This window comes from Neovison vison, chromosome 1, assembly GCF_020171115.1.
Source record: "Neovison vison isolate M4711 chromosome 1, ASM_NN_V1, whole genome shotgun sequence".
Taxonomy (NCBI): Eukaryota; Metazoa; Chordata; class Mammalia; order Carnivora; family Mustelidae; genus Neogale; species Neogale vison.
Window position 1 is genome coordinate 182,036,017 of NC_058091.1, and position 26,082 is coordinate 182,062,098.

The 26,082-nt window shown below is 41.1% G+C and overlaps 1 protein-coding gene across 1 annotated transcript in view; it reads left to right on the top strand.

Annotated features, from left to right (window-relative positions):
• The window catches only part of MCC (MCC regulator of WNT signaling pathway), a 434,517-nt gene that overhangs the window by 71,267 nt on the left and 337,168 nt on the right, over positions 1-26,082 (top strand). The window contains exon 2 of the mRNA XM_044264127.1: positions 16,100-16,344. Coding sequence (XP_044120062.1) covers positions 16,100-16,344 — 245 coding nt within the window. The remainder of the gene's footprint in view (positions 1-16,099; positions 16,345-26,082) is intronic.

The following is a 26,082-nucleotide window of genomic DNA, read 5'->3' on the forward strand; positions in this document are numbered from 1 at the left end:
AAAATCCAAAGGACAAACACATTAAAATATTTTCTTCTTCGAGAATATCAATAGGAAACACCAAATTGAGAGATGGCCAAAACAATGAAGAGTAAGAGTATTAAAAATCAGTCACAACGGGGCGCCTGGGTGGCTCAGTGGGTTAAAGCCTCTGCTTTCGGCTTGGGTCATGATCCCAGGGTTCTGGGATCGAGCCCCACATCGGGCTCTCTGCTCAGCAGGGAGCCTGCTTTCCTTCCTCTCTCTCTCTCTGCCTGCCTCTCTGCCTATCTGTGATCTCTGTCTGTCAAATAAATTAAAAAAAAAAAAAAAGCAATCAGTCACATGTAAAATAATTATAGAAGAGCCTTTAAAAAACATGTAAAAGTAATACTGTTTTCAGATGCTATCTTCTTGAATGTTGGTTGTTAGTCACTCTTGACATTTTACCTGTAGAAGGGGAGACCATCATGTCAGTGACTGATCTTGGCTGTTCATTATTTCCACGAACTCTCAGGAAGTTCAGTCTGAACATCAGAAGGAATTAATATCACAGTAACTCAAGTCTAAGAAGACAAAGCTGGTGCTTCCTCTAGAAACATACACATCCTTCCACCTGCCCCCTGAAGTCTGATAAATCTTTCAACTATAGTTCCTTTGTCAGCTATAATGTAGTGGATATGAATTTGAATCTGATCGCATTTCCTTGTGCAAAAAGTGGGCATTTTTGTGTGTATCTTCCAAAGAGGAGTAATTCCAAAATTGGAAAATCAGCTGCAAAGAGAACCTACAGATTTATGACACAATGTTTTTTCTGTATTCAGGGGAAATGCCTCCAGTTTCATAATTCTTTCTTTACCTAGAAGTAATAACTGACATTTGTAACAATTTCCTTGCTTGACTGATACTATTGCCTGAAGCTTTTTGAAGATATTGTACTCTATTTTATTTTCCCAGTGCTATTCAATAGAACGTTTTGCTATGAGAGAAATGTTCTGTATCTGTGTGGTGCAGCATGGTAACTACCAGCTACGTGTAACTTTTGAGCATTTGAAATGGGACTGTTCAACTTGCATAACTGAGACAGTGAATTTTTAATTGTATTTAATTTTCATTAATTTAAATGTAAACTTAAATAGCTATTTGTGCGTAGTGACTACAATATTGAACAGTGCAATTCAAGACCATAAATATTAGTTCACAAGAGTTAAAACAGACAGATTTCACCATAGACAATATTGAGGAGGTTGATGGTTGGAAATTCTGGTTTTGTGAAAGGTCTTTTTTTTTTTTTTTTTTGGCAGGAGGAGGGGGAGATAGAGAATCTTTTTTTTTTTTTTTTTTTTTAAGATTTTATTTATTTATTTGACAGAGAACACAAGTAGGCAGAGAGGGAGAGAGGAGGAAGCAGGCTATCCACCAAGCAGAGAGCCGGATGCGGGGCTCGATACCAGGACCCTGAGACCATGACCTGAGCTGAAGGCAGAGGCTTTAAACCACTGAGCCACCCAGGCGCCCCTAGAGAGAGACTCTTAACCCAGTATGGAGCTTGATCTCACAACCCTGAGATCATGACCTGAGCTGGAATCAAGAGTCGGACACATAACTGACTGAGCTACCCAGGCGCCCCTGGTTTTGCAAAAGGTTTTATCTCAATATTCCACTGGGTGCCTTGATCTCAGCTCAGATCTTGATCTCAGGGTCTTGAGTTCAAGCCCTGAGTTGGGCTCCACACTGTGTGTGGAGCTTAATTTAAAAAAAAAAAAAATCCATTGAGTGTGAAATTTAAAAAAAATCTTTATAATATAAATTAGATAACAAAGTGTTTCTTCTTTCAATTTTGACTTTTGTTTTGTCTTTCATATTTTCCCATATTTTTACCAAGTTGGTAACCTCAACCAAAAACGCTTTTCAGAGATAGTAAAAATTAGGCCAACAGCTTCATCGTTTCTAGCTGTGCGTTCCTGTGAGTGAGGGAAAGAGAGAATGAATGAGTAGGCTCCACTTTAAGCCAGGCTTGGATGTTCATTACATCAGCTGACTTGGCTTTAGGACCATAGTGGGAGGTCCAAGATGATTCCACTTAATTTCTTAGAATGCATGTCATATGCCGTTTTGTTTGTTATGGCATTTCTTTTTCCTTCATGGCTTTCCATGATCTCATTCCATGTGTTTATAAGCTACAACTGATCTTTTCAAAATTTTTAAATTAAAAAAATATTTTAATTGACAGGTAGTTAATATATGTGTTATATTAGTTTCAGGTGTACAATACAGTGATTCAGCAATTCTATACATTACTCAGTGCTCATCACAAAGAATGTACTCTTCATCCCTTTTATCTATTCTACCCATCCTCCTACCCACTTCCCCTCTGGTAACCAACAGTTTGTTCTCTGTATTTAAGTGTTGTTGTTGTTTTTTTAATTTGTTCATCTGTTTTGTTTCTTAAATTCCACTTATGAGTGAAACCATATGGTATTTGTCTTTCTCTGTCTGACTTATTTCATTTAACATTATACCCTCTGGGTCCATTCATGTTGCTGCAAACAGCATTACTTCATTCTTTTTTATGGCCAAGTAATATTCATCTTCTTTATCCATTCATCTATCAATGGAAACTTGGATTGCTTCCATATCTTGACTATTGTAAATAATGCTGCAGGAGACATAGGGGCACATACATCTTTTTAAATTAATGTTTTGTTTTCTTTTTTTTTTTTAAGATTTTATTTATTTATCAGAGGGGGCGGGGAGAGCGAGCACAGGCAGACAGAATGGCAGGCAGAGGCTGAGGGAGAAGCAGGCTCCCCGCCGAGCAAGGAGCCCGATGTGGGACTCGATCCCAGGACCCGGGATCATGACCTGAGCCGAAGGCAGCTGCTTAACCAACTGAGCCACCCAGGCGTCCCAATGTTTTGTTTTCTTTAGGTAAATACCCGGTAGTAGAATTACTAGATTACATGGTGTTTCTATTTTTAATTTTTTTAGGAAATTCCATGCTGTGTTCCACAGTGGCTTCCCCAATTTGCATTTCACTAACAGTGCACACAAGTTCCTTTTTCTCTACATTATTGCCAATACTTGTTATTTCTTGTGTGTGTGTTTGTGTTAAAGATTTTTATTTATTTATTTGACAGACAGAGATCACAAGTAGGCAGAGAGGCAGGCAGAGAGAGAGAGAGGAGGAAGTAGGCTCCCTGCCGAGCAGAGAGCCCGATGAGGGGCTCGATCCCAGGACCCTGAGATCATGACCTGAGCTGAACGCAGAGACTTTAACCCACTGAGCCACCCAGGCGCCCCTTGTGTTTTTGATTCTAGCCATTCTGACAGCTGTGAAGTCATATCTCATTGTTGTTTTTGATTTGCATATCCCTGGTGATAGTGATTTGAACATCATTTCATGTGACTGTTGTCCATCTGTATGTCTTCTTTGGAAAAATATCTATTCAGGTCTTCTGCCTATCTTTAAATTGGATTGTTTGTACAACTAACTTTTTTTAAAAATTAAGATTGAATTTTTAAAAGGAGTTGGGATGCCTTTATCCATAGCAGGGGTTTTTTTGCCTTCCTCTTTAGCACCAAATCACCATTTTATTTTATTTTTTAAAGAATTTATCTTTAGGGGCGCCTGGGTGGCTCAGTGGGTTAAGCCGCTGCCTTCGGCTCAGGTCATGATCTCAGAGTCCTGGGATCGAGTCCCGCATCTGGCTCTCTGCTCAGCAGGGAGCCTGCTTCCCTCTCTCTCTCTCTGTCTGCTTCTCCGTCTACTTGTGATTTCTCTCTGTCAAATAAATAAATAAAATCTTTAAAAAAAAAAATATTTTATCTTTAAGTCATCTCCACACCCAACCTGGCTTTCAAATTCATAACCCCAGAACCAAGAGTTGCATACTGTTCTGACTGAGCCAGCCAGGTGCCCTCCAAAGCACCATTTTATACTGTAGAACATGTTTATTCCCCTAAAGAAAGTTGTTTGTTGATTAACTGAAGACTATATTTGCCAATTTGCCTTCTTCATATATATAACATTTCAGTTAAATTGAATATTCCCAATCAGGGGCTTCTGGTTGATTAAAAGCAGATGAAAAAATTACTCATACATTCATTATTTATTTATGATCACCTATTATATGCCAGGTACTGTTCTTGGTAATACAGTGATGAACAAAACACAGAATTCTCATCCTTATGGAGCTTAACTTCTAGCAGAATCCTTTTTGTTTCCACTTCCAAAGATAATTTTTCTAAAATATCTATTTCCCTTCACCTCACAAGTACATAAATTATCATGATCTAGTGAGTTTGTTTGTTTGGTTTTTATTATTAAGGTTTCTGAGCTGCCTTAAATCCCTCTTTCCTCAGTACTATGGGTGTAGAACCCAAGTCCTACTCTGATGCACTTAGGGAGCATTTTAGCAAATACTGAGGCTGTGCATTCTGTCCCATCCTGATTTAGCTTTCAGCCATAAGGCATGAGCTTCAGTATGTTTTGATCACCCCCAGGCAATTATGATGTGCTGCCAGAATTGAGTACTACCAGCATAGAAAGGCTTACGGGAGGGCTGGGGGGGCGCCTGGGTGGCTCGGTTGGTTCGGCGTCTGATTTTGGCTCAGGTCATAATCCTGGGGTCCTGGGATCAAGCCCCGTGTCAGGCTCCCTGCTGGGCAGGGAGTCTGCTTCTCCCTCCCCCTCTGCTATTTGCCATGCATGTTCTCTCTCTCTGTAAAATAAATAAATGAAATCTTTAAAAAAAAATTTTTTTGAGGAGGGATATGGAGCCAACATATATACCAGAAGATATTTTAAGACCTAATGAAATCAACTTGTTTTGTTTTGATTGGGATTGCAAATTGAGATGTACAAGAAGGAAGGGAGAAATGAGATAGAAGTTTCTTTTTTCCTAAATTCTAACATTTTATTTATTTTTACATTTTATTTATTCACCCAACATTTTATTTATCCATTTATTTAGCATCTATTATATTTCCAGTGTTAGGGTTTTGAAGATGAACAAAGAAGGAGCCCTGTTCCCTACGAATTTATAATCGTAGGGGGTTCATAAACGTTTTCCGTAAAGGGCCATATAGTAAATAGTTTTGGTTTTATGAGTCATATAGTCTTTGTCATAACTATCCAACTCTCCTGTTGTAGTCAGAAAGCAGCCATAGGCGATACGTAGACAGTTGGGTGTGCCTGCGTTCCAGTGAGCTTGATTTATGAAAACAGACCGTGGTCTGGATTTGGCTGTAGGCCTTAGCTGCCAGCCTCTGGTCCAGTAAAAGAAAGAGGACATAAATTGGCAATTACTGTAGAGTGGAGTGTGCGATCAAAGGGACCACAGGCATATATCAGTTACACTGAGAAGGGACACTGAATAGGACAGCGGTTTACCTGAGAGATTTAAGGAACACTCTGGAGGAGATGCTGTTCACATGGATTGTGAAGCATGGGTGGGAGTTTGAAGAAAGGCACAGGAAAGGATGCGCTAAACAGAGGGACAAATGTGCAAAGCATGGGAATGGAAACCAGCACTGCCTCTTCTGGAAACTAAAAGATATCCAGTGGGGCTAGAACCCACGTTACCTGCTTGGGCAGGAGGTTGGTGTGAAGACAATGGGTGGGCCGTATTCTGATGGGCCGTATTCTGATGGGCCGTGGCTAGGATGGGAGAAACATTGCGGGCGGAGCTGAAAGGCTGTGGGGAGCAAATAAAGGATTCTAAGCAGGCAAGAGTAATTTGTTGGCTGCCCGTTGGAAAGGAGGAGATGCAGGAACTGTACTGCTGTGGTAAATCAGATGGAAAATGGCAAGTAGCAAGCGTTTCTGGGATGGGACATATAGGAGCGCTGTTTACACTGTTTACGCAGAATCTCTCGTCTTGGTGACTGCTTGCACATGAGCATAGATGAGAAAGAAACATCTCAGACAACGTCTAGATTTCTGGCTTAGGTGCCTGGATGGTGTCGTCTATGTAGATGGGAGGAGTAAACTTGGGGCGGGATAAAGATGATGAATTCAGTTCAGGATTTTGAGTGTGGTGGGAATGGGTGACCGCGAAACATAGCTTCTGAGTAGAAAACGCATTGCTCCTTAACTGGACGTGGAGATTCCGGAGTCAGCATGCCTAGCGATGGATAAGGCCGTTCGTTTAGATTAGGTCACCCACAGAGAGCCTGTATGGTGACAAAACAGAGAGCAGGAGACAAGGCCTTGGGTGATAGGCACATTTGGAACCAGAATTCTGAAGCAGCAGTCAAATCGAGATGGGAGGAACCTGGAAGACAGGCCTGAGGGGCGAGGTTTCAAGAAGGCTGCAGGAGGGCTGAGAGAAGCATCCCTGGGGTTCTGTGGTAGACACTTTGCAAAGAAGCATAGAGACGGGGAATGAGATGACGCTCCCCAGAAGCTTAGCTCAAGTGTGGGCAGCTCAAACACTATTGCTGGTGCCATAAATTGCTAGATGTTTCTCAAGGGATGTTGGGAAAACTGTGCTGAGAAATTTGACCATTTAACAACAAGTCATTGCGCTCTTAGAAAATCATGCCAGGAAAAAGAATCAGATGTTCTGTAGTTGGTAATGATAAACAAAATTTGCAAAATGACACTTGGGTCATCTAATCTGATTAATTCTAAGAGAGATGCCCTGTAGGTGCTTACTGATATGAACGACATGGTTCATTTTAACTGTTTTACCCTTTGACATGGCCAGACCAAATTTGTTTGATTTAGCTTTTTTTTTTCATTTATTTATTTTCAGCATAACAGTATCATTATTTTTTCACCACACCCAGTGCTCCATGCAATCCGTGCCCTCGATAATACCCACCACCTGGTACCCCGATCTCCCACCCCCCTGCCACTTCAAACCCCTCAGATTGTTTTTCAGAGTCCATAGTCTCTCATGGTTTACCTCCCCTTCCAATTTACCACAACCCCCTTCTCTCTAACTCCCCATGCCCTCCATGCTTTTTTTAATGCTCCACAAATAAGTGAAACCATATGATAATTGACTCTCTCTGCTTGACTTATTTCACTCAGCATAATCTCTTCCAGTCCCATCTATGTTGCTACAAAAGTTGGGTATTCGTCCTTTCTGATGGAGGCATAATACTCCATAGTGTATATGGACCACATCTTCCTTATCTATTCATCCGTTGAAGGGCATCTTGGTTCTTTCAAGTTTGGTGACCGTGGCCATTGCTGCTATAAACATTGGGGTACAGATGGCCCTTCTTTTCACTACATCTGTATCTTTAGGGTAAATACCCAGGAGTGCAATGACAGGGTCATAGGGAAGTTCTATTTTTAATTTCTTGAGGAATCTCCACACTGTTCTCCAAAGAGGCTGCACCAACTTGCATTCCCACCAACAATGTAAGAGGGTTCCCCTTTCTCCACATCCTCTCCAACACATGTGATTTAGCTTTTTCTGTGTTAGATTTTTAAATTAAGAAATACTTAAAATACTGAGCATTACAGAGTGTATAAGGAACACACACCTGTACCCATTACCCGGATGGAAAGAATGTTAACATGTCTGCCTATGATTTTTCAATATGAGGTTACAGATCCACGTTAAATCCCCTTTATACCCTTCCCTAGTCCTATTCCCCTCTCTCCCTCCCTCCCCACTTCACAGTTGATATTTATGGTTCCTGGTTTTGTTTTTATTACTTGTGTGTGTGTAAATCCATATATAATTTATCGTGTTGTTTTACAGATTTCTCAACTTAGGTAAGTGCTGTCCTACTGTTCATATTATTCTTTAGTTTGAGGTTTTTACTCACCACTCTTTTTGAGATTTATTTATGATCATATATTGTACCTATATTTCTTTCAAAAACTTCATTCTGTGGTGTTTCATTACCTGACAGAACCTCAGTTTATATATTCATTGTTGTTGGTAGGCACCCGGACTAGTCCTTGCACACCTCTGGTCTTCAAGTTCCTTACTTATTAAATGGAGCTAATGAGAGTATCTACCTCATAGGGGGGTTTGAGGATTGTATTAATTAATATATGAAAAGCACTAGTTCAGACCCTGACACACAATAAGCATCCAGTGTACATTAGCTATTCTTATCAGTATGACCATTAATATTAAACTCTTCCCAAATCTTTGCTGTCACACATATTGAGCATCTCTCCTTGTATCCATGCATATGTTTCTTTTTTTATTATTTATTTTTAAGATTTTTAAATTTTAATTTTTAAAGTTTTTATTCCTTTGAGAGGGAAAGAGACAGAAGACGCGTGTTCTGTCCAGTGGAGGGAAGGGCAGAGGGAGAGTGAAGTAGACTTTGCGCTGAGCAGGGAGACTGCTGTTGGGCTCGATCCCAGGACCCTGAGGTCATGACCTGAGTTGAAGGCAGATGCCCAACTGATTGAGCCACCCAGGCACCTCCATGCATAAGTTTCTTTAATATATACAACTAAAAGTTGAATTTCTGGTTGAAATGTGTGTTTAACTCTGCTGATTTGGATGTTGCCTATATCCTTTCTAAAGAGGTGGTACCATTTTTTCTCCCACCTACAACACACAAAAGTTTCTTCTTCCTTGCCAACATTTGGTATTGTCAGACAGTCATTTTTGCCAACTCTCTTGGTGTTGAAGTGGTATCTCATTGTTCTAATTTGCATTTTCCTTATGTGTAGTAAGGTTGAGATGAGAATCTTTTCACACGTGTTTTGGCCATGTAGGTTTTCTTTTACGTTAATTTTCTGCCTACTTTTCAATTGGGCTGTTATGTTTCTCTTCTTGTGTAGTAGGAATTCGTTATATATTTAAATGCTAATCTTTTGTCCATCATATCTTGAATCAAATTAACGACTTCTTTGGTTTTTTAAAATTTGAAAACCTTACTTTTATCAGAGCACTTCACGCCCAAGGTAAAAAAAAAAATGCAAATAAAATGGTATCCCCTTTCTACCATTTGTGCTTTGGGTCCTCTGATCATTTTTCCGTAAGTGCTTGTACCTTGTATCCTGGTATATCAAGGTGGGCAGTATCTCTGGGCTCTGTGCTGTGAAAGGTAAGGCTGGGCCCACTGTTCTCAGCCCCATTCTCAACATTACCATTTGTCTTTCTGGCCAGCTGCTCCCATCTTTCTTATATATCACCAAAATTTGTTGAAATCCCTTATCTTTAAGGGATAAACTCTTCTCTTTTTATCTTAACTATGGGTTTGTTAGTTTATTTCCTCATTTGTTTCATTTTCACTTTAATTACTTCACTCGGGAACAATGATAAAAGGCAAATGTATTTGTTCCTTCCAACAGCTATCCCCAGAAATTACCAGCAGTAGCCCAGAGCCTGTTTTTTTATGTCTTATTTATGGTTTTTCACACTTTGAATATTTATGCAACTGAAATTAGAGTCTTCTAAATTACATTTTTGCGTGACTTCAGTTGAACAGTTAGGGGCAAAGTGAACTTTCAGACTTTTTTGAGTTTTTTCGTAAGCAACTCTTTCTGGTCTACCCACGATAGGTGTCTGTTGAGAATTATGAATAGAAGCATCTACTTCTTACTCAAAGCAATGATGGCTTTTGCACAGCCTGCATTCCAACTGACTTTGGGATTTAGTATCATTGTGGGAAAGAATAACACTTTTCTCTGCCTCGGAGCCTCTGAGATGTAAACCCATCTTTTCCATTAGCTATGAATTTCCCTGAATGATAAATAGCTTCACTGAATTTTCCCTTCCTACTCAATTTCTTTATAAGTTAAAGGGAGAAGAATAACTAAGACACAAAAGGCTTTTATATACAGAGAGTAATAGCTGTGCATTGTGAAAACATGCAATTTTGAGCTAGAATCATCGATCTTCAGTCGTATTTTAATTTTGCTGCCTGGTGATTGGTGTTCTCTCCAGAACTAAATATTATCTGACTTGGCCAGTTTCTCTGTTATAAGCTGGAATCTGTTCGTTTCTTGCCTCATGGTGATATCCTCTGAAGCTAAGATACGCATACGTGAATAGGAATCAATTGGAAAACACTTTTGGAGCAATTGTAAAAGTGAATTTAAAAAATGACTAGGAGGACATTTATTTATTTAGAAGAAATTTAGAGGCTAAAATGTTCACCGCATTTTTGTGACATTACCCAAACTTTCACTGTGGTTATTGCTGAGTAGAGTGACAGCGTGTGATTTGCATTTTCTTCTTCTCACTTGTCTACATTTTCTATAATCAATGAATGTATTTTCTGAAAGAATATACAAAATTTTGGTGGTGGTTCTTAAATTTAAGGCAGGTGCCTTCTGTGAGGTACTGCATTACTGCTGTAGTTCTCCACTACATTGTCTTGGTTGTGAACAACTGTTGTTTAGGATCTCAGTATCTCTTCCTTGGAGAAATGTTCCTAGCCTAGAGCAGGGAAGCTGTCATTCTGCCCTGTCACCAAGGCTGCAGGGCTGTTGTTGGTTTTTATGGTAGCCACTGGTCATTCATACTTTACTGAGCATCCCATGCATGGCTGTCTGTGAGAAGATACAAAGAGGTTTATGTGGGGAAATATCCAATCCACGGGGGACTCCCTTCAAAAGAGTGATCATTTTCCAACTTCTGAGAGTTTTATGAGTCAACCCATTGGAACAGACGTCCTGGATATCTGCTGGGTAGAGGGCAATGTGCTGGGTGCTGGGCAGATCTTTTTTTTTTTTTTAATTTATTTTTTATTTATTTTCAGCGTAGCAGTATTCATTATTTTTACACCACACCCAGTGCTCTATTCAATCCGTGCCCTCTATAATACCCACCACCTGGTACCCCAACCTCCCACCCCCCCGCCACTTCAAACCCCTCAGATTGTTTTTCAGAGTCCATAGTCTCTCATGGTTCACCTCCCCTTCCAATTTCCCCCAACTCCCTTCTCCTCTCTAACTCCCCATGTCCTCCATGCTATTTGTTATGCTCCACAAATAAGTGAAACTATATGATAATTGACTCTCTCTGCTTGACTTATTTCACTCAGCATAATCTCTTCCAGTCCCGTCCATGTTGCTACAAAAGTTGGGTATTCGTCCTTTCTGATGGAGGCATAATACTCCATAGTGTATATGGACCACATCTTCCTTATCCATTCGTCCGTTGAAGGGCATCTTGGTTCTTTCCACAGTTTGGCGACCGTGGCCATTGTTGCTATAAATATTGGGGTACAGATGGCCCTTCTTTTCACTACATCTGGGCAGATCTTAAGGGTTACTGGTGCACAGCCAACACTGGGCTTCCAGGAACTTGTGGTCACATTGGGAAGATAAGAGAGAGAGAGAAATGCAAGTTTAGTACAGTTACCCAAAAATTGTCACGCAGCTGTACTTGGGCCCCATGTGAATGGTGTAGGTGCTAAGTGCCATGGGAAGGAAGAGCTCTCCTGTGGGTCTTAGTGGGCCACAGGATTGCACGGAGCTGGACAGAAGTGAGCTGGAAGTGGGAGCAGCCAGGCTTCCTAAGGCCTGTACTCAGCAATCCTAGAATGTTATTTCTGGCACATGCCATTGGTCAAAGCAAGTCACAAAGCCAACCCAGATGCAAGGACAGGGAAATGGCCTCCACCTATTGAAGGGAGAAATCGAAGATACAAAGCAGAGGGGCGAGGTCACAGGTGTGGTCATGGGTGAGTGGAATTCCCTAGAGCCATTTTAAACAACTAAACCCAATGGCTTATGATAAAACTCTGAAGCAAGTTCCGGCTCTTGATATGTAAAGGAGAGCTTTGGGAACTTTTTTCTCTTTGTGTCACTTATCATGTTGATAACAAAATGTAATTTATTATTTCATCTGTATTTAACATAGAAGGTAATAATAATGTTCAGGTGGAGATGGTCTCTCTGGTTTGATATAAAAGGATCATTAATTAGTGACCACTGATAATCAAGCTGCTCATATTAGTGCTGTCCTCACTTGTGTTCACCTGCCACAATTTAGGTATCAATGACATCCAAGGTGCCGGATGATAGAATGCAAAGCATGAGAGTGTTGGAATCAGAGGGATTCCAGTGACATTTGCAGCTCTGTGACTTTCAGTCTTCGTGTCTTGATCTGTGAGGCGGGGTTAAATTGCACTGCCCCGGCCTGTTTGTCAGTTGTCAGTGCTGGTTCTAGAGCTCTATGCTGAAAAAAAAATTTCGCTTTCATTTAGTTTTTAGAAACTAGTACTTGTATTTAAAGATTACAACCTGGGCGCCTGGGTGGCTCAGTGGGTTAGGCCGCTGCATTCGGCTCAGGTCATGATCTCAGGGTCCTGGGATCGAGCCCCGCATCGGGCTCTCTGCTCAGCAGGGAGCCTGTTTCCCTCTCTCTCTGCCTGCCTCTCCATCTACTTGCGATTTCTCTCTGTCAAATAAATAAAATCTTTAAAAAAAAAAAAGATTACAACCTGACTTTATTTCGTGGAGGGCAGTGTATTTTGTTTTTTCATCTTTTTTATCAGCCTCTTGGTGGCCCACACTTAGAAAATAAAAATGTATCGTTACACATTCTCTCCTGAGTTGGCATTTCTAGAACACAAATTCCTTTTTTTTTTTTAATTTGACAGACAGATCACCAGTAGAACAGAGAGGGTGGGGGGTGGGGGGGAAGCAGGCTTCCTTCAGGCTCTGTCAGAGCAGACAGCCTGATGCGGGGCTCAATCCCAGGACCCCAAGATCATGACCTGAGCCGAAGGCAGGGGCTTAACCTGAGCCACCCAGGTGCCCCTAGAACACAAATTCTTTATTTAAACCTTTTTTGTTGTTGTGGGGGGAGTAGAATGAGGCTTCCCGGGCCTGGACAGAGCTGCGTTTCTCACCGGGGTGCCCAAATCCATAAGTGGGCCACAGGCCGGGCGGGAGGGCAGCCTCTGCAGACGGATTGCTCCACTGAGTGCGGCAGAGTCCGCTCTGTTCAATAAACACTCTTTTCCCCCTGAGCAACTTGTGCTTAATTACTAAAGGCTTAATCATGAAACTGGGGCATTGTGAAAGATCTATGATCAATAATTATAAAATAATCGTAATAATGATTACTGTTTATTGAGTACTTCATATATGTCAGGAACTAAGTGCTTTACATGCATTATGTCCGTTATTCTCAAAACAATGCTCTGAAATAGGTGCTATTATTATCCTCATTTTTAAAACCTGAAAAATGACATGGTAATTTATGAAAGTAGTATAGTATGTTGTAGGAGGTTACAAAATACAGATAGGCAAGATAAGCGTGAAAACACCATTTTCCTACCATTCAGAAAATATTAGTTAACATCTTTTTATGTGAACTTCTGGAGTTTAGAAAACCTCTTTCTTTATTTATTTATTTTTAAGATTTTATTTATTTGTTTGACAGAGAGAGAGACACAGCGAGAGCAGGAACACCAACAGGGGAGTGGGGGAGAAGGAGAAGCAGGCTTCCCACTGAGCAGGGAGTCCAATGCAGGGCTTGATCCCAGGACTCTGGGATCATGACCTGAGCCAAAGGCAGACAGTCAACAACTGAGCCACCCAGGTGCCCCCAAAAACCTCTTTATTTTCTACCCAACCTAACTGTTAAGACTATTATCTGAAAATATAAAAAAGGAATTTCCAAATTAGAATGTAGAATTTTTATATTAGAACATTGGCCCTTTCTTTCTATTTGCATTATTCTTTAGCAATCCTAAACATCCCTAAGTCCTTTTTTTTTTTTTTTTTTAAGATTTTATTTATCTATTTGAGGGGCGGGGAGAGAGCACACAAGTGGGTGGAGGGGCAGAAGGAGAAACAGGCTCCCCACTGAGCAGAAAGCCTCATGTGGGGCTCAATCCCAGGGATCATGACCTGAGCCAAAAGCAGCTGATAACTGACTGAACCACCCAGGGGCCCTGACATCCCTAAGTCTTAGATGAAGCCAGCTGAATATTAGGCTGTATTCAGGGAAGGGTAAAAAAGATAATCATATACATGCATTAAAACAAAGTATTATTCCAGTGTACCGGTTAGTTGTTGCTGGGGAGCAATCACAAAATCTCAATGGCAGAAACAACAAGAACTTACCCTTGATCGCACATCTTGGGGTCAGCTGGAGTGGCTCTTCTTAGCTACTGGTCTATAGGTTGGCTGAGATGGCTCATCTTGGGGCCCAGACTAGACAGTTAATGGCTACCTCGGTTTGTTCTTTTCACAATGATGGCAGAAGTGGCAGGGGATAAGCCCAACTGTATAAACATCTACCTGCTAACATCCCAGGGGACCAAAGCAAGTTCGATGTCAAGCCTGAAGTTAAGGGATAAGGAAAGACCTACCTGCAATGAGTGTGCTTAGTACTGAGGCCAAGGCAAGGGTATGGGTATATAATACTACTATGAGGGCATGAAAAATTTAGACTAATCATTTAATCTATCACCCCTACTTTTCATGTGTGTGTTTACTTATTCATCTACCATATACATAAAAAATATAAATATATACTCATAGGCAAATACACATGATATACCTATATACACATACATATACACAAGATGAAATAAAACATGTAGCTATGTGTCAAAAGATTTATGAAACTTGAAAATGGAATGGCAAGCGGAACCTGGGTGATTAGTTGGAGAAACTAGAGTATTGTACCTGAAAAACCCAATTAAGCGTAAATATAAAAGCATTTCAGGGACAGGACCAGCAGCAATTTGATAATAAATTGGACACTGGGGACCAGGGAAGGGGAAATGAAAAGGAAGACGGAGTGAGGGAGGAGATATTAAAGTGATGACAATTCTGCATGCCCGGGGACAGTGGGGAGACAGAGTAGCGGCGACCAGGAGCGGGAACGGGTGAAGGAGGGCTGGAAGACAGCAGCTGTCTTCCGTGGCATGGTTAGTTTTCAGAGATCAGCAAACATCGAAGTAGTTATGTCCTCAAAATGATGGGACTTTGGTGGCGTGTTGAGACAAGAGCACTAGTTAGCTTTGTTTGTGACCGTGGACGACTTTCTAATGTGTTTTCCAGCTCTTAATTTCTGTAATCCTTTGACCTTTATAGGGATGTCCAGTTGGAGCAATTTGAACACAACGTTTCCCCCAAGGAGTGCAGATGGAAAAGAATAAGACTTATGTGTCGGGGGCCGAAGAATGTCCTCTAGAATTGCTCTTGGCCGGCATAGTGTTGTTGCTGTTCTTGTTCCTTTTGAATTGTTTTTATGTTTGTTGTTTAAATTTGAGAACATATTAAAGTTGGATATACTTTCGTCCGGCCCCAGACTCGACCAACCCTGCCTGTCTTAGAAGGACCCATTCCACACATTTACCTTGTGTCCTAATCCTTGGAGGACATTTGAGATTTCGACCCCTGTTCTTGGTCTGGGGCTAACTGCTGATGGGAAAGTGGAAAATACTCCGAGAAAATCAGGAAAAACTGGGCGCCTGGGTGGCTCAGTTGGTTGAGCGACTGCCTTTGGCTCAGGTCATGATCCCGGACTTCCAGGATCGAGTCCCGCGTCGGGCTCCCAGCTCCTTGGGGAGTCTGCTTCTCCCTCTGACCTTCTCCTCGCTCATGCTCTCTCTCACTCATTCTCCCTCAAATAAATAAATAAAATCTTTAAAAAAAAAAAAAAGAAGAAGAAGAACTGTATTTAAAAAAAAAAAAATCAGGAAAAACCTGAAGTGGGCAAGCACTGAGTCGTGAAAGTTGGGATTAAACAGGCTTTTAAAGAAGTCCTAAAATTCACCAATTGGTCCAGAAACCTGAAAACCAAGCTTGTTAAAGTCTTTGCTGTTCTTTTATAATTGGACTAGGTTTTAAACTCTGCCGAGGGTAGAAACGATGTCTTTTCAATGTTCTGAAATGTTATCTTATAGTGAGATGTCAGGTGCTTGATCGATTTCAAAAGAAAGACAGAGAGGGAGAGAGGAGAAAGGAAAAAAAGAGAACCGAAGGATTCAGAGTTGCCTCACTCTCCCAAATAATTAAATAGGGTTCATGTCTAGAATCACCCAATGAAAGAGGTCTTTTTGCACACTTCCCTCGTTTCTAGAAGCAATAAGAAAGTTGGAACTAGGTTTCCTCAGTGTGGATATATTCAAGAAACGTGCTTTTGTCCCCCATTAACCGCGTTCTCCAGCTCAATGTCTCTCCTAACGAGTCTTATTCTGTTCACCCCTCCTGTAGAAATGACTTGTTGATGGTCTGTCGCCAACTGAATATGGAGGAGTCTGTGGCTGAGATCATGAACCAGCTGGGAGCAGATGAACACGGGAAGATTTCCTTTCAGGATTTTACAAGGTGCCGCATGCAGCTCGTTCGAGAAATTAGGAAGGAGGAAGTAGGTCTTTCTGAGAAGTCAGACAACTCCTGTAAAAAGAAGCTGCGGGATAGAATTGCGTCCTGGCCCACGAGCAGCGACAACAGTTTGGGTAGGTACAACCAGGTGGCAGTTTGGTAGTGCCCCATGAGCCCTGCTTGGGGACCCCTGTAAGCGGGAGTGGCCTGCCCAGCCTGCTGCCGGCTCGTCCCCAGGCTGCCTTCTTGGCCACACATTCCCTGGGTGAATGCTCCCTGTTTCCCCTAGTTCTGTCCTACAGAGTTTACCCCTTTCTTTAGTTTTCATTCTTCCATTTTCCAAGCATAATAATGTGTAGCCATTTAGCTATTGGAGAGGTAGGGCACCCTGGGAGGGAGAGGTGGTGACAGCATCAGCAGACCTCAGAGACAATCTGGGGACCCCTTCAAATATTAGTGCAGCTCTGGGCCGTAAGGTTTAAAAAAAAAAAAAATCCATTTCTCTCTCTCTCTCTTTTTAAAGATTTTTAAAATTTATTTGACATGAGAGAGATGCAAGAAAGGGAACACAAGTAGGGGGAGTGGGAGAGAGAGAAGCAGGCTTCCCGCTGAGCAGAGAGCCCAATGCAATGCCAGGCTCTATCCCAGGACCCTGGGATCGTGACCCAAGCCAAAGGCAGGTGCTTAATGATTGAGCCACCCAGGTGCCCCCAAAAATCCATCTCTTGTTTGCTTAATCTTTTTTTTTAAATTTTTTTTTAATTTATTTGACAGACAGAGATCACAAGTAGGCAGAGAGGCAGGCAGAGAGAGGAAGGAAAGCAGGCTCCCTGCTGAGCAGAGAGCCCGATGCGGGGCTTGATCCCAGGACCCTGAGATCATGAGCTGAGCCAAGACCCTGAGATCATGACCTGAGCCGAAAGCAGAGGCTTAACCCACTGAGCCACCCAGGGGCCCCTTGTTTGCTTAATCTTTAAACTGTTTTCTACAAAGTTTTCCTGTTCATAAGTATTATTGTTTCCTACCAACACAAGACAAGCAAATTAGAAAGAAAGATCCTACAAATGTTGATAATTATTGAAGCTGTGTGATGAGAATTTGCGGCTTATTGTACATGTTTCTGGGCATTCAAAAATGTGTGTGTGTGTGTGTGTGTAGAGAGAGAGAGAGGAAATTTATAATTTTTTATAATGAAAAGTTTAGAGGAAAGAGGCATCTGAAAGATAGCCTGAACAAAGGGATAGAGGAAAGTATCTGAATTTTCTACTTATATTTTAGGGAATTTTTTTTTTTCCCCTTAAAACTATCTTCTGGATCTCTCTCTCTCTGCTTCTTTCTCTTCTGGGTAGATCTGGTGGCAGGAAACAAAGCTCCATGTTAATTGTTCATCATTTGTTAAATATATACTAATTAGCATAGATAATTATGTAGTGTCCCATAACACACACGTGCGCGCACACGCACGTACACATACACACACACACACAACCTGAATAATGCTCTTGGCAGTGGAATCATTTGGAGCATTATTATTGAGTAATTGAAATAATAAACGTGTCCTCATATCCCCTATGACTTACCATCTTAATGGATTCCATTTTAACTTCACATCAGATGTCTGGTAATGCATGTGGTCTCAGCATAATATGTAGAAATATTTAATTTTTGAAGTAACATTTTTTCTGAGTATTCAAGTAATATATGTTTATTATAGAAAAATAGGATTTTTAAAAAGGCAAGCAGAAGAAAATAAAAATTGTCCTTAATACCTCACATCCAGAAATAATAACTACTGCTTAGATTTCTCCCTCCCTCTCTCTTTTTCATGTGTGTGTATATGTGATTTGTTTTTTATTAATTTGTTCACATACTTTCTATATAGTTTTGTATCCTGTAATTCATCCCTTGCATTTTCCTCATGCTTTTAAATAGCATTTGAAAGCATGATTTGTAATAGTTGCATGACATAAAAAGGACATGCAGTAATATTTATTAGATGAAAGAATTGAGTTCTTTTTGCTAAGCTGTGCTTTCTAATTTTTCTGCCAAGAACATGGCCTTCTTATATAATTAATAAGCCCACACACATACACATTTGAAGTAAACTGTGGTGCATCCCAACTAGTGAATCCTGTGTGGCCACTGAAGTAATATTTATTGTGTCTCTAGGAGGAATACTTGTATGGGGGAAAAAAAAACTATACCATCCAAAATTGTATTTTAATGTGTAGTATATGTTTAGAAATATTCTAAAGGGGGCGTTTTTTTTTCTTAAAAGAGGCATTTTGGGGGGCGCCTGGGTGGCTCAGTTGGTTAAGCGACTGCCTGCAGCTCAGGTCATGATTCTGGAGTTCTGGGATCGAGTCCCACATCAGGCTCCCAGCTCCATGGGGAGTCTACTTCTCCCTCTGACTTCCCTTCTCATGCTCTCTCAATCTGTCTCTCTCTCTCTCAAATAAATAAATAAAATCTTTTAAAAAAAAAGAAAAAAGAGGGGCGCCTGGGTGGCTCAGTGGATTAAGCCGCTGCCTTCGGCTCAGGTCATGATCTCAGTGTCCTGGGATCGAGCCCCGCATCGGGCTCTTTGCTTGGCGGGAGCCTGCTTCTCTCTCTCTCTCTGCCTGACTCACCGCCTGCTTGTGATCTCTCTCTCTCTGTCAAATAAATAAATAAAATCTTTTAAAAAAAAAAAAAAAAGAGGCATTCTTGATAGAATTGCTACCCATATCTAATTGCATAAGCCATCTCATAGGATTGCCCTAACCTGAGAAGGAGGTGAAAAGGAGTTCCTCCCAAACTTTGTAACTGTTTGCCCAGGAGAAAGAAGAGGTAGCAGAGAGGCAGTGATTCATAAAACGGGTCGTGAACTGAGGAAATGCCAGCAGATGTGCAAGCTTGTGCCAGTTTATCCTGGTAGTGAAAGCCTCAGAGTCAGATCATTTGAGTGTGAATCTGGGTTCTGTCGCATCCCACCTCCGTGACACTGGACAAGTTACCCAACGTCTCCATATCTCGATTTCCTCGTCCGGGGTAGTGTTGGAACAATTACGGTTATTTGGAGGAATGCAGAAGCTAATATCTATAAAAAGCACATAAAACAGTGTCTAGCCCATAATAAGCACAAAACACAGGTTAAGCTACTATTATTGTTATCACCACTCAGTTTTATTCCCCGTCGATTGTGACAGTTCAGTCTCATGATGAATCAAATACATTAAAAAATCTACAATAATTAAACAAAGAATCCCTCTCTTTTCCACGTTGTTAATCATCTCTTCTGGCTCTATGCACAGAAAGTGCAGTTCCTCCCACCCCGGGGGGCTGGGGGAGCCCTTTCCTGGCTCCTGCCTCCCTTCTCTGCCCCTCTTCACACCTTCTCGTTTCAAAAAGTTTGTCTACACTGAATGCTTACCAGTCCTCACCAAAGGCCTATCAACACACTCTTCCAGCTTTGGTTGTCACCGCTCCACTGAACCTGCTCCGACTGCCTCCGTGAGGACCAACTCGAGGGGTCTTCTTCTGTCCTCATCTGGATCTTTGGCATTTTCCTCAGCAAACTACTCCCTCATGGCACCTGTACTTCATTCCTTTGGACTTCCCCACACCACATCCTCCTGGGGTCCTGCCCACCATTTTGGCTTCCCCTTCGTAGTGTTGGTCTCTCAGGGGCTTTGGGGCTACAGTCTGTTTTTGTGTGAGCGACTCGCATGTATAGATCTAGCCCTGCTCTTTCCGGTGAGCTTCCGAATCAGGTAAAAGTGACCCATATTTTTGGATGTCTTATAGACCTCTCATGCCTAACATGCTCAGAAGAATTCTTGATTCCCTTCCTTGGTCTTCCTCCCAGCATCAATGATCTCCTAGATGCCCCCATATAGGAAATATCACCCTCCTCTAGTTTGCTTAAGTCAGCAAGTCCTGCTGTCTCTTTTGTCAGGGTACCTCCAGAATGTGTCTCCTTCCTTAGCTCTCCTGCTACGCCCCTCATCTAAATCACCATCATGTCTTGGTTCAATGACAAAAATAGTCTATAACTGGCCTCCTTGATACCTGCCTTGACCCCCTATGTTTCGTTCTTTATCCTGCAGTCAGAGTGCTCTCCTAACATTATGGAAACATGCTCAGCTCGTTCTGATGTCTGCAGCATTCCGTGGCTTCCATATCCCCTAAAATGACGTCCAAGTTCCTTACTGCCGTCTGGCTCGTACCCATCATGCTAAGCTATCATACTGATTGCCCTAATTATGCATGCTGCAGCCCCACTGACCTTCCTGCTATTCCTCCAACTAAGCAAACTGAACCTGCCTTCAACCTTTGCCCTGGACCTTTTCCTCTGGTCTAAACTCTTCTTTCTGACCTTTTCATTGCATGACTGGCCCTTTCCTGTTATTCAGATTTCAGCTTAAATATTCCTTCTTTAGAGGCCTTTTCACATGCCCTTTTTGCTTCATACAGCTTCTTTTTTTTTAAAGATTTTATTTATTTGAGGGGTGCCTGGGTGGCACAGTGGATTGGGGCCTCAGCCTTCAGCTCAGGTCATGATTCCAGGGTCCTGGGAGGGGTCTCTCTGCTCAGCAGGGAGCCTGCTTCCCTTCCTCTCTCTCTGCCTGCCTCTCTGCCTACTTGTGATCTCTGTCTGTCAAATAAATAAATAAAATCTTTAAAAAAAAAAAGATTTATACATTATTATATATTATATAATCATTAATTATAATATATAAAATACATCTATTTCTTTGAATATTAAAAAAAAAAAAGATTTTATTTATTTGAGAGAGAGAGAGAGCGAGAGAGGTGGGGAGTGGGGCGGGGGTAGGGAGACAGGGGACGTGGCCCTGGGACAGAGGGATGCAGGCTGCAGGGAGCCCTATGCAGGGCTCTATTCCAGGACTCTGAGATCATGACCTGAGCTGAAGGCAGACTTAACCAACTGAGCCAGCCAGGCGTGCCCCCATACAACTTCTTCTCTGATATTCCCTTATGTACTTACCCAGCGGCTTATTTATGTATGCCCCACAGTACTATAAAAGTTCCACCAGAGCGGAGTGCTGATGACCTCTCAGGGGTACTGCTATACCCCCAGCACTCGGAACAGAACTCAGCTCGTTAGAGATACTTAGTGCATATTCGCTGAATGACTGAATGTGCAAAGCACGGTATCCATGCTCTTTTGGGGACACACGGCCGCACATTGCATTGTTCCAGATACCAAGGAACTTACCATTTCATTGTGAAATGAAAAGCACACGACAAATTAAATAGCAATAAAATTTAAGCTAGAGTCAACAGAACTTTATTTGTTTTTAAAGATTTTATTTATTTATTTGACAGAGATCACAAGTAGGCAGAGCAGCAGGCAGAGGGAAAGGGAGAAGCAGGCTCCCCACTGAGCAGAGAGCCTGATGTGGGGCTCGATCCCAGGACCCTGAGATCATGACATGAGCCAAAGGCAGAGGCTTTAACCCACTGAGCCACCCAGGCGCCCCATAGAGTCAATAGAACTTTAGAAGCAACTGAATGGTGCCAAAGGTGCATAAGGAGAGCTAAGAAGACTGTGAGCAGGAGTTTCAGGAAAGCTTTGGGATGCTACCTGCAGCTGCAATATGGAGAGAAGTAGAGGGAACGTTGTACCGCTATGAGAAAAGCCTGAGACAAACTTGGGTGTAACAGTTAAGTGCCGGAAGGACTTTATTGTCAGTTCTGACATTTCCCAGCACATCCACAGCGGGGAGTTGGCAGAAAAAGAAGAGCCATCAAAACATTACATGCTCTACTTGGAGGAGGAATTTCGATAGAGTCATTTTTCTCAAATGTTTTCCACAGAGCACTGGTTTCAAAGGATGGTCATAAATATTATGTGAAGAAGTAATTCCTTTGTTAAATACATTGGAAAGCTTTGGATTAAACTAGATTAATAGTTTCCTTTGCTGCAAGACGTCTCTGAGTCTTTAATATGCTAATATTTCTTGTGACTCTCCAGGAGAAGAATGAAATAGATAGCATTTCACACATTTAATTGACCATAAACTTTCCATTTACCAATCTTCTCTTTGCCTTTGCATTCTCTGCTCAAATATACTTTGGGGAAAAATTAAGATATCTGAACAGCTAGATCATAATAGATTTTTATGTCTATGTTAAGTCCTCTGAGAGAAATAATATTTAAAAGTTTTTTATGTCTTTTAGGCACCAGCTATATAAAATTAAATACTTACAGCAATAACAGTAAAAACGGTTAAAAATTACTAATATTTACTGTGCACAAGACAATTTGCTAGGCATTTATTTGTATCATATGCTAGGAATATAAATTCCAGGTCACCACTGAGTTACTATGGAATTTAGGCTACATTCTTGATTATTCTGAGCTTTGATTTTCTTATCTCTAAAGATAAAGTACCTGCATTATATACCTGCATTATAAGGTAGTTGGAAGGACTTAGTGAGATGTCATTTGTAAAGTTCCTACACAGTGCCTATTCACATTAGGTTTATCAATAAGTAATAGTGTTCCTATAATTATCATTATGCTCTCTAATCCTTATGGCTACCTGCCACGTTTAGAATGGAATCCTCCATTTATAGAGGAGGATACTGTGACTCAGAAATTTCTTGACTTGTTCTATGCCACAGAGCTAAAAATGAGCTGAGAACACTAGGACATTGCTTATTGAAAGAGATGATTCTGGGGGCGCCTGGGTGGCTCAGTGGGTTAAAGCCTCTGCTTTCGGCTCAGGTCATGATCCCAAGGTCCTGGGATCGAGCTCCACATCAGGCTCTCTGCTCAGCAGGGAGCCTGCTTCCTCCTCTCTCTCTGCCTGCCTCTCTGCCTACTTGTGATCTCTGTCAAATAAATAAATAAAATATTTAAAAATAAATACATTAAAAAATTTTAAGAAAGAAAGAAAGATGATTCTGAGTCACCTGCAACTTAAAAAACGATCTTGGTCATCAAGATGCCAACTAAAAATAACACTGCCATCCAGAGGCCAGTCCTAGAAATTGCAGGCACATGGTCCCCAGCTTCTGAAAGGGCAAGTCCTGTTAGGAAATCCCGCCCCTTTGGCTGCAAAGCAACAACATACCTTACACAAAAACAGGTATGAGGTTTTGTGTATACTGCCTAATTTACAGTGGAAAACAAGTGTTTATTATAATTATTTGTAATTTTCATTTCAAAATTTTGTGATTTAATTTTCCTCATTTAAAAATTTAAATTGAGAGGCACCTGGGTGGCTCAGTGGATTAAGCCACTGCCTTCGGCTCAGGTCATGATCTCAGAGTCCTGGAATCGAGTCCTGCATCGGGCTCTCTGCTCAGCAGGGAGCCTGCTTCCCTCTCTCTCTCTGCCTGCCTCTCTGCCTACTTGTGATCTCTCTATCAAATAAAATAAATAAAATCTTTTGAAAAAAAATTTAAATTGAGAAAAATTAAATCACATTTTAAAAACAATGATTTAAAGTTTTTTCTATTTTCTTTGTGATTAGGAAAGACTAGAGTTAAAATTCCTAGCTTTGGGGCCCCTGGGTTGCTCAGTTGGTTGGGCGGCTGCCTTCGGCTCAGGTCTTGATCGCTGGGTCCTGGGAGGGAGCCCCACATTGGGCTCCCTGCTCAGTGGGGGAGCCTGCTTCTCCCTCTCCCTCTGCCTGCTACTCTGCCTACTTGTGGTCTTTCTCCATCCCTCTAATAAATAAATAAAATCTTAAAAAAAAATCCTAGATTTAGGTGTTTATATATGTTAGCAATTCCAATGGAGACTTTATTTAAACACGCCCTTTTAAATAAACAGTTTTTTACTTCAACCAAGCTGTAAACTTTACCCACGATTTCCACATATTTTTGTCAAATGTGTGAATTATGTGAAAGAGAGCTTTAGGGTGATGACCACTGGAAACAAAAACCACCGAATTGCCTGAGGAGAACTGATAAAAGCCTTCAAGCTTGCCTAATGAGGTTGTTACAAGCCTGGGCTTTTCAGATATTTGGGGGCACTTGTTTTTCTTCCTCTGGTCAGGTCTCAGAGAGCCAAAGACTTATTTGAATCAAATCCCTATGGTTTTAAAACATTGTTTAAGACAGCAGACATAAAGACCTGTTAATTAATACAACTTCATTTAATTTATGCTAGGATTAGAACACTGGGCACAGTTTCCAATAACCTATATCTTCAAAAGACCCCTTATTGGTCTTTCTTTGGGTTATATTCCCACCTGAAGTGTCAGCCTTCATTACTGCTCTGGTAGCCGTCCCTGTGGTCCAGCAGGAACATATAAAGTTCTGAAGTGTCTCAGACAAACTAATAGCAGGACTTTTCCTTAACGGGAATTCAAAGTAAAAGATGAGATCAAAGAACATATAGTTGAGACAGGAAGATCTCCAAACCCACAAAGCCTAAGGGGAAAATGTAAGGAGATATCGATTGCTTGGCAGATTTTAAAAAATAAATAAGCAGCTCCCTGAATTTTAGTTTAGTTTCTTGCCTTCAAAAAATTAAAACCACACGTCATTAATATACATCAAGCCTGTCTAGTCCTGACACATGCCAGTTTTTCCAGAATGAATGTTATTTTTAAATATCGTTGGGGCTCCTTTTGTGTATATCAAAATTCTTCTAAACTCTTGAAACAGGTTAAGTGAAACATGAAGGCATTTTCCAATCCAGCTGCATTATCCCTGGTATGTAGGGTTCTGGGTGGTGAATTAAGAAAATAAAAAATGGTTTAAATCCTCTATGGGTTCTGTATGAGCAATTAATAATTAACACAGAGTCTTTGAAATAAAATCACTCAGGAGAGTGATTCATTGGTAAAAGTACTGCCCAGTTAGCATAAAACCAAACTGAAGTCACTGTGGTTTTTAGCTCCTGGTGAAGGTTTCTAGAAGTTTCTTTGGTGGGGTGGTGGCAGTTTTTCACATACCCTCAGCCCTATGTCACAGAGTGAGCAACATGCGTATTTAATTTACTCCTAAATTGGGAGTTAGCATACGCTTCTAAAGTTTTTAAGTAATAGATATCATTTCACATTCTTTTTTTTTATGATTTCATTAAGTACAACATAATTTTATTGCATTACGAAATACTATACTGATTTGCCAAAATTTTGTAGTTTGGAGAAGGAATTCCCTTCCTTTTTTTTTTTTTTTTAAGTTTTAATTTAAATTCCAGTTAGTGAACATAGAGTGTAGTATTAGTTTCAGGTGTACCAATAGAGTGATCCAACACTTCCATATATCACCGTGCTCCTCACACAAACACTCCTTAACCCCCATCGCTCTTTAACCGGCTTCCCTCCCACCTCCCTTCTGGTAACCATCAGAGGCCAAGAGATCTTCTGAACAAAAAAATGGGAGAGAATATTATAAATCCCTTCTCCCCAACCCCTACCAAGCTATGTCTTCACTGGTCATTTGAGGCTTTGTGGGGTCTCAGGTAACTGAACCCACTATTAAAATTTAAGTACAAAACAGCTAATGAAATCGAAGATAACAAATGACTTTGACATCATCCGAGGCAGGGAAAACAATCAAGTCAGATGTATGTTATTTATTTGACTGAAAATGTTTCTCTGTTGGGTGTATTTGAACTTTGATTCTTTGTGTTTATTTGGCTGTTTTTTGTCTGAACTTTAAATACTGCACTTAAGATGTCAAATTCTATTTGTAGTACGTTCACTATCATCTCTCCACTCTGTAGTCACTGAGGGCAGGAAAAATTACAGGACAACGTAAGAAGAAAAAAAATACAGGTGTATCTCTTTTAATTTACTTTAATTTGTTTTAGAAAGAGAGAGGAAGGGGGGCAGAAGCTGGGTGGGTGCCGAGGGAGAATCTCAAGCAGTCCACACACCCAGTGTGGAGCCTGAGGCAGAGCT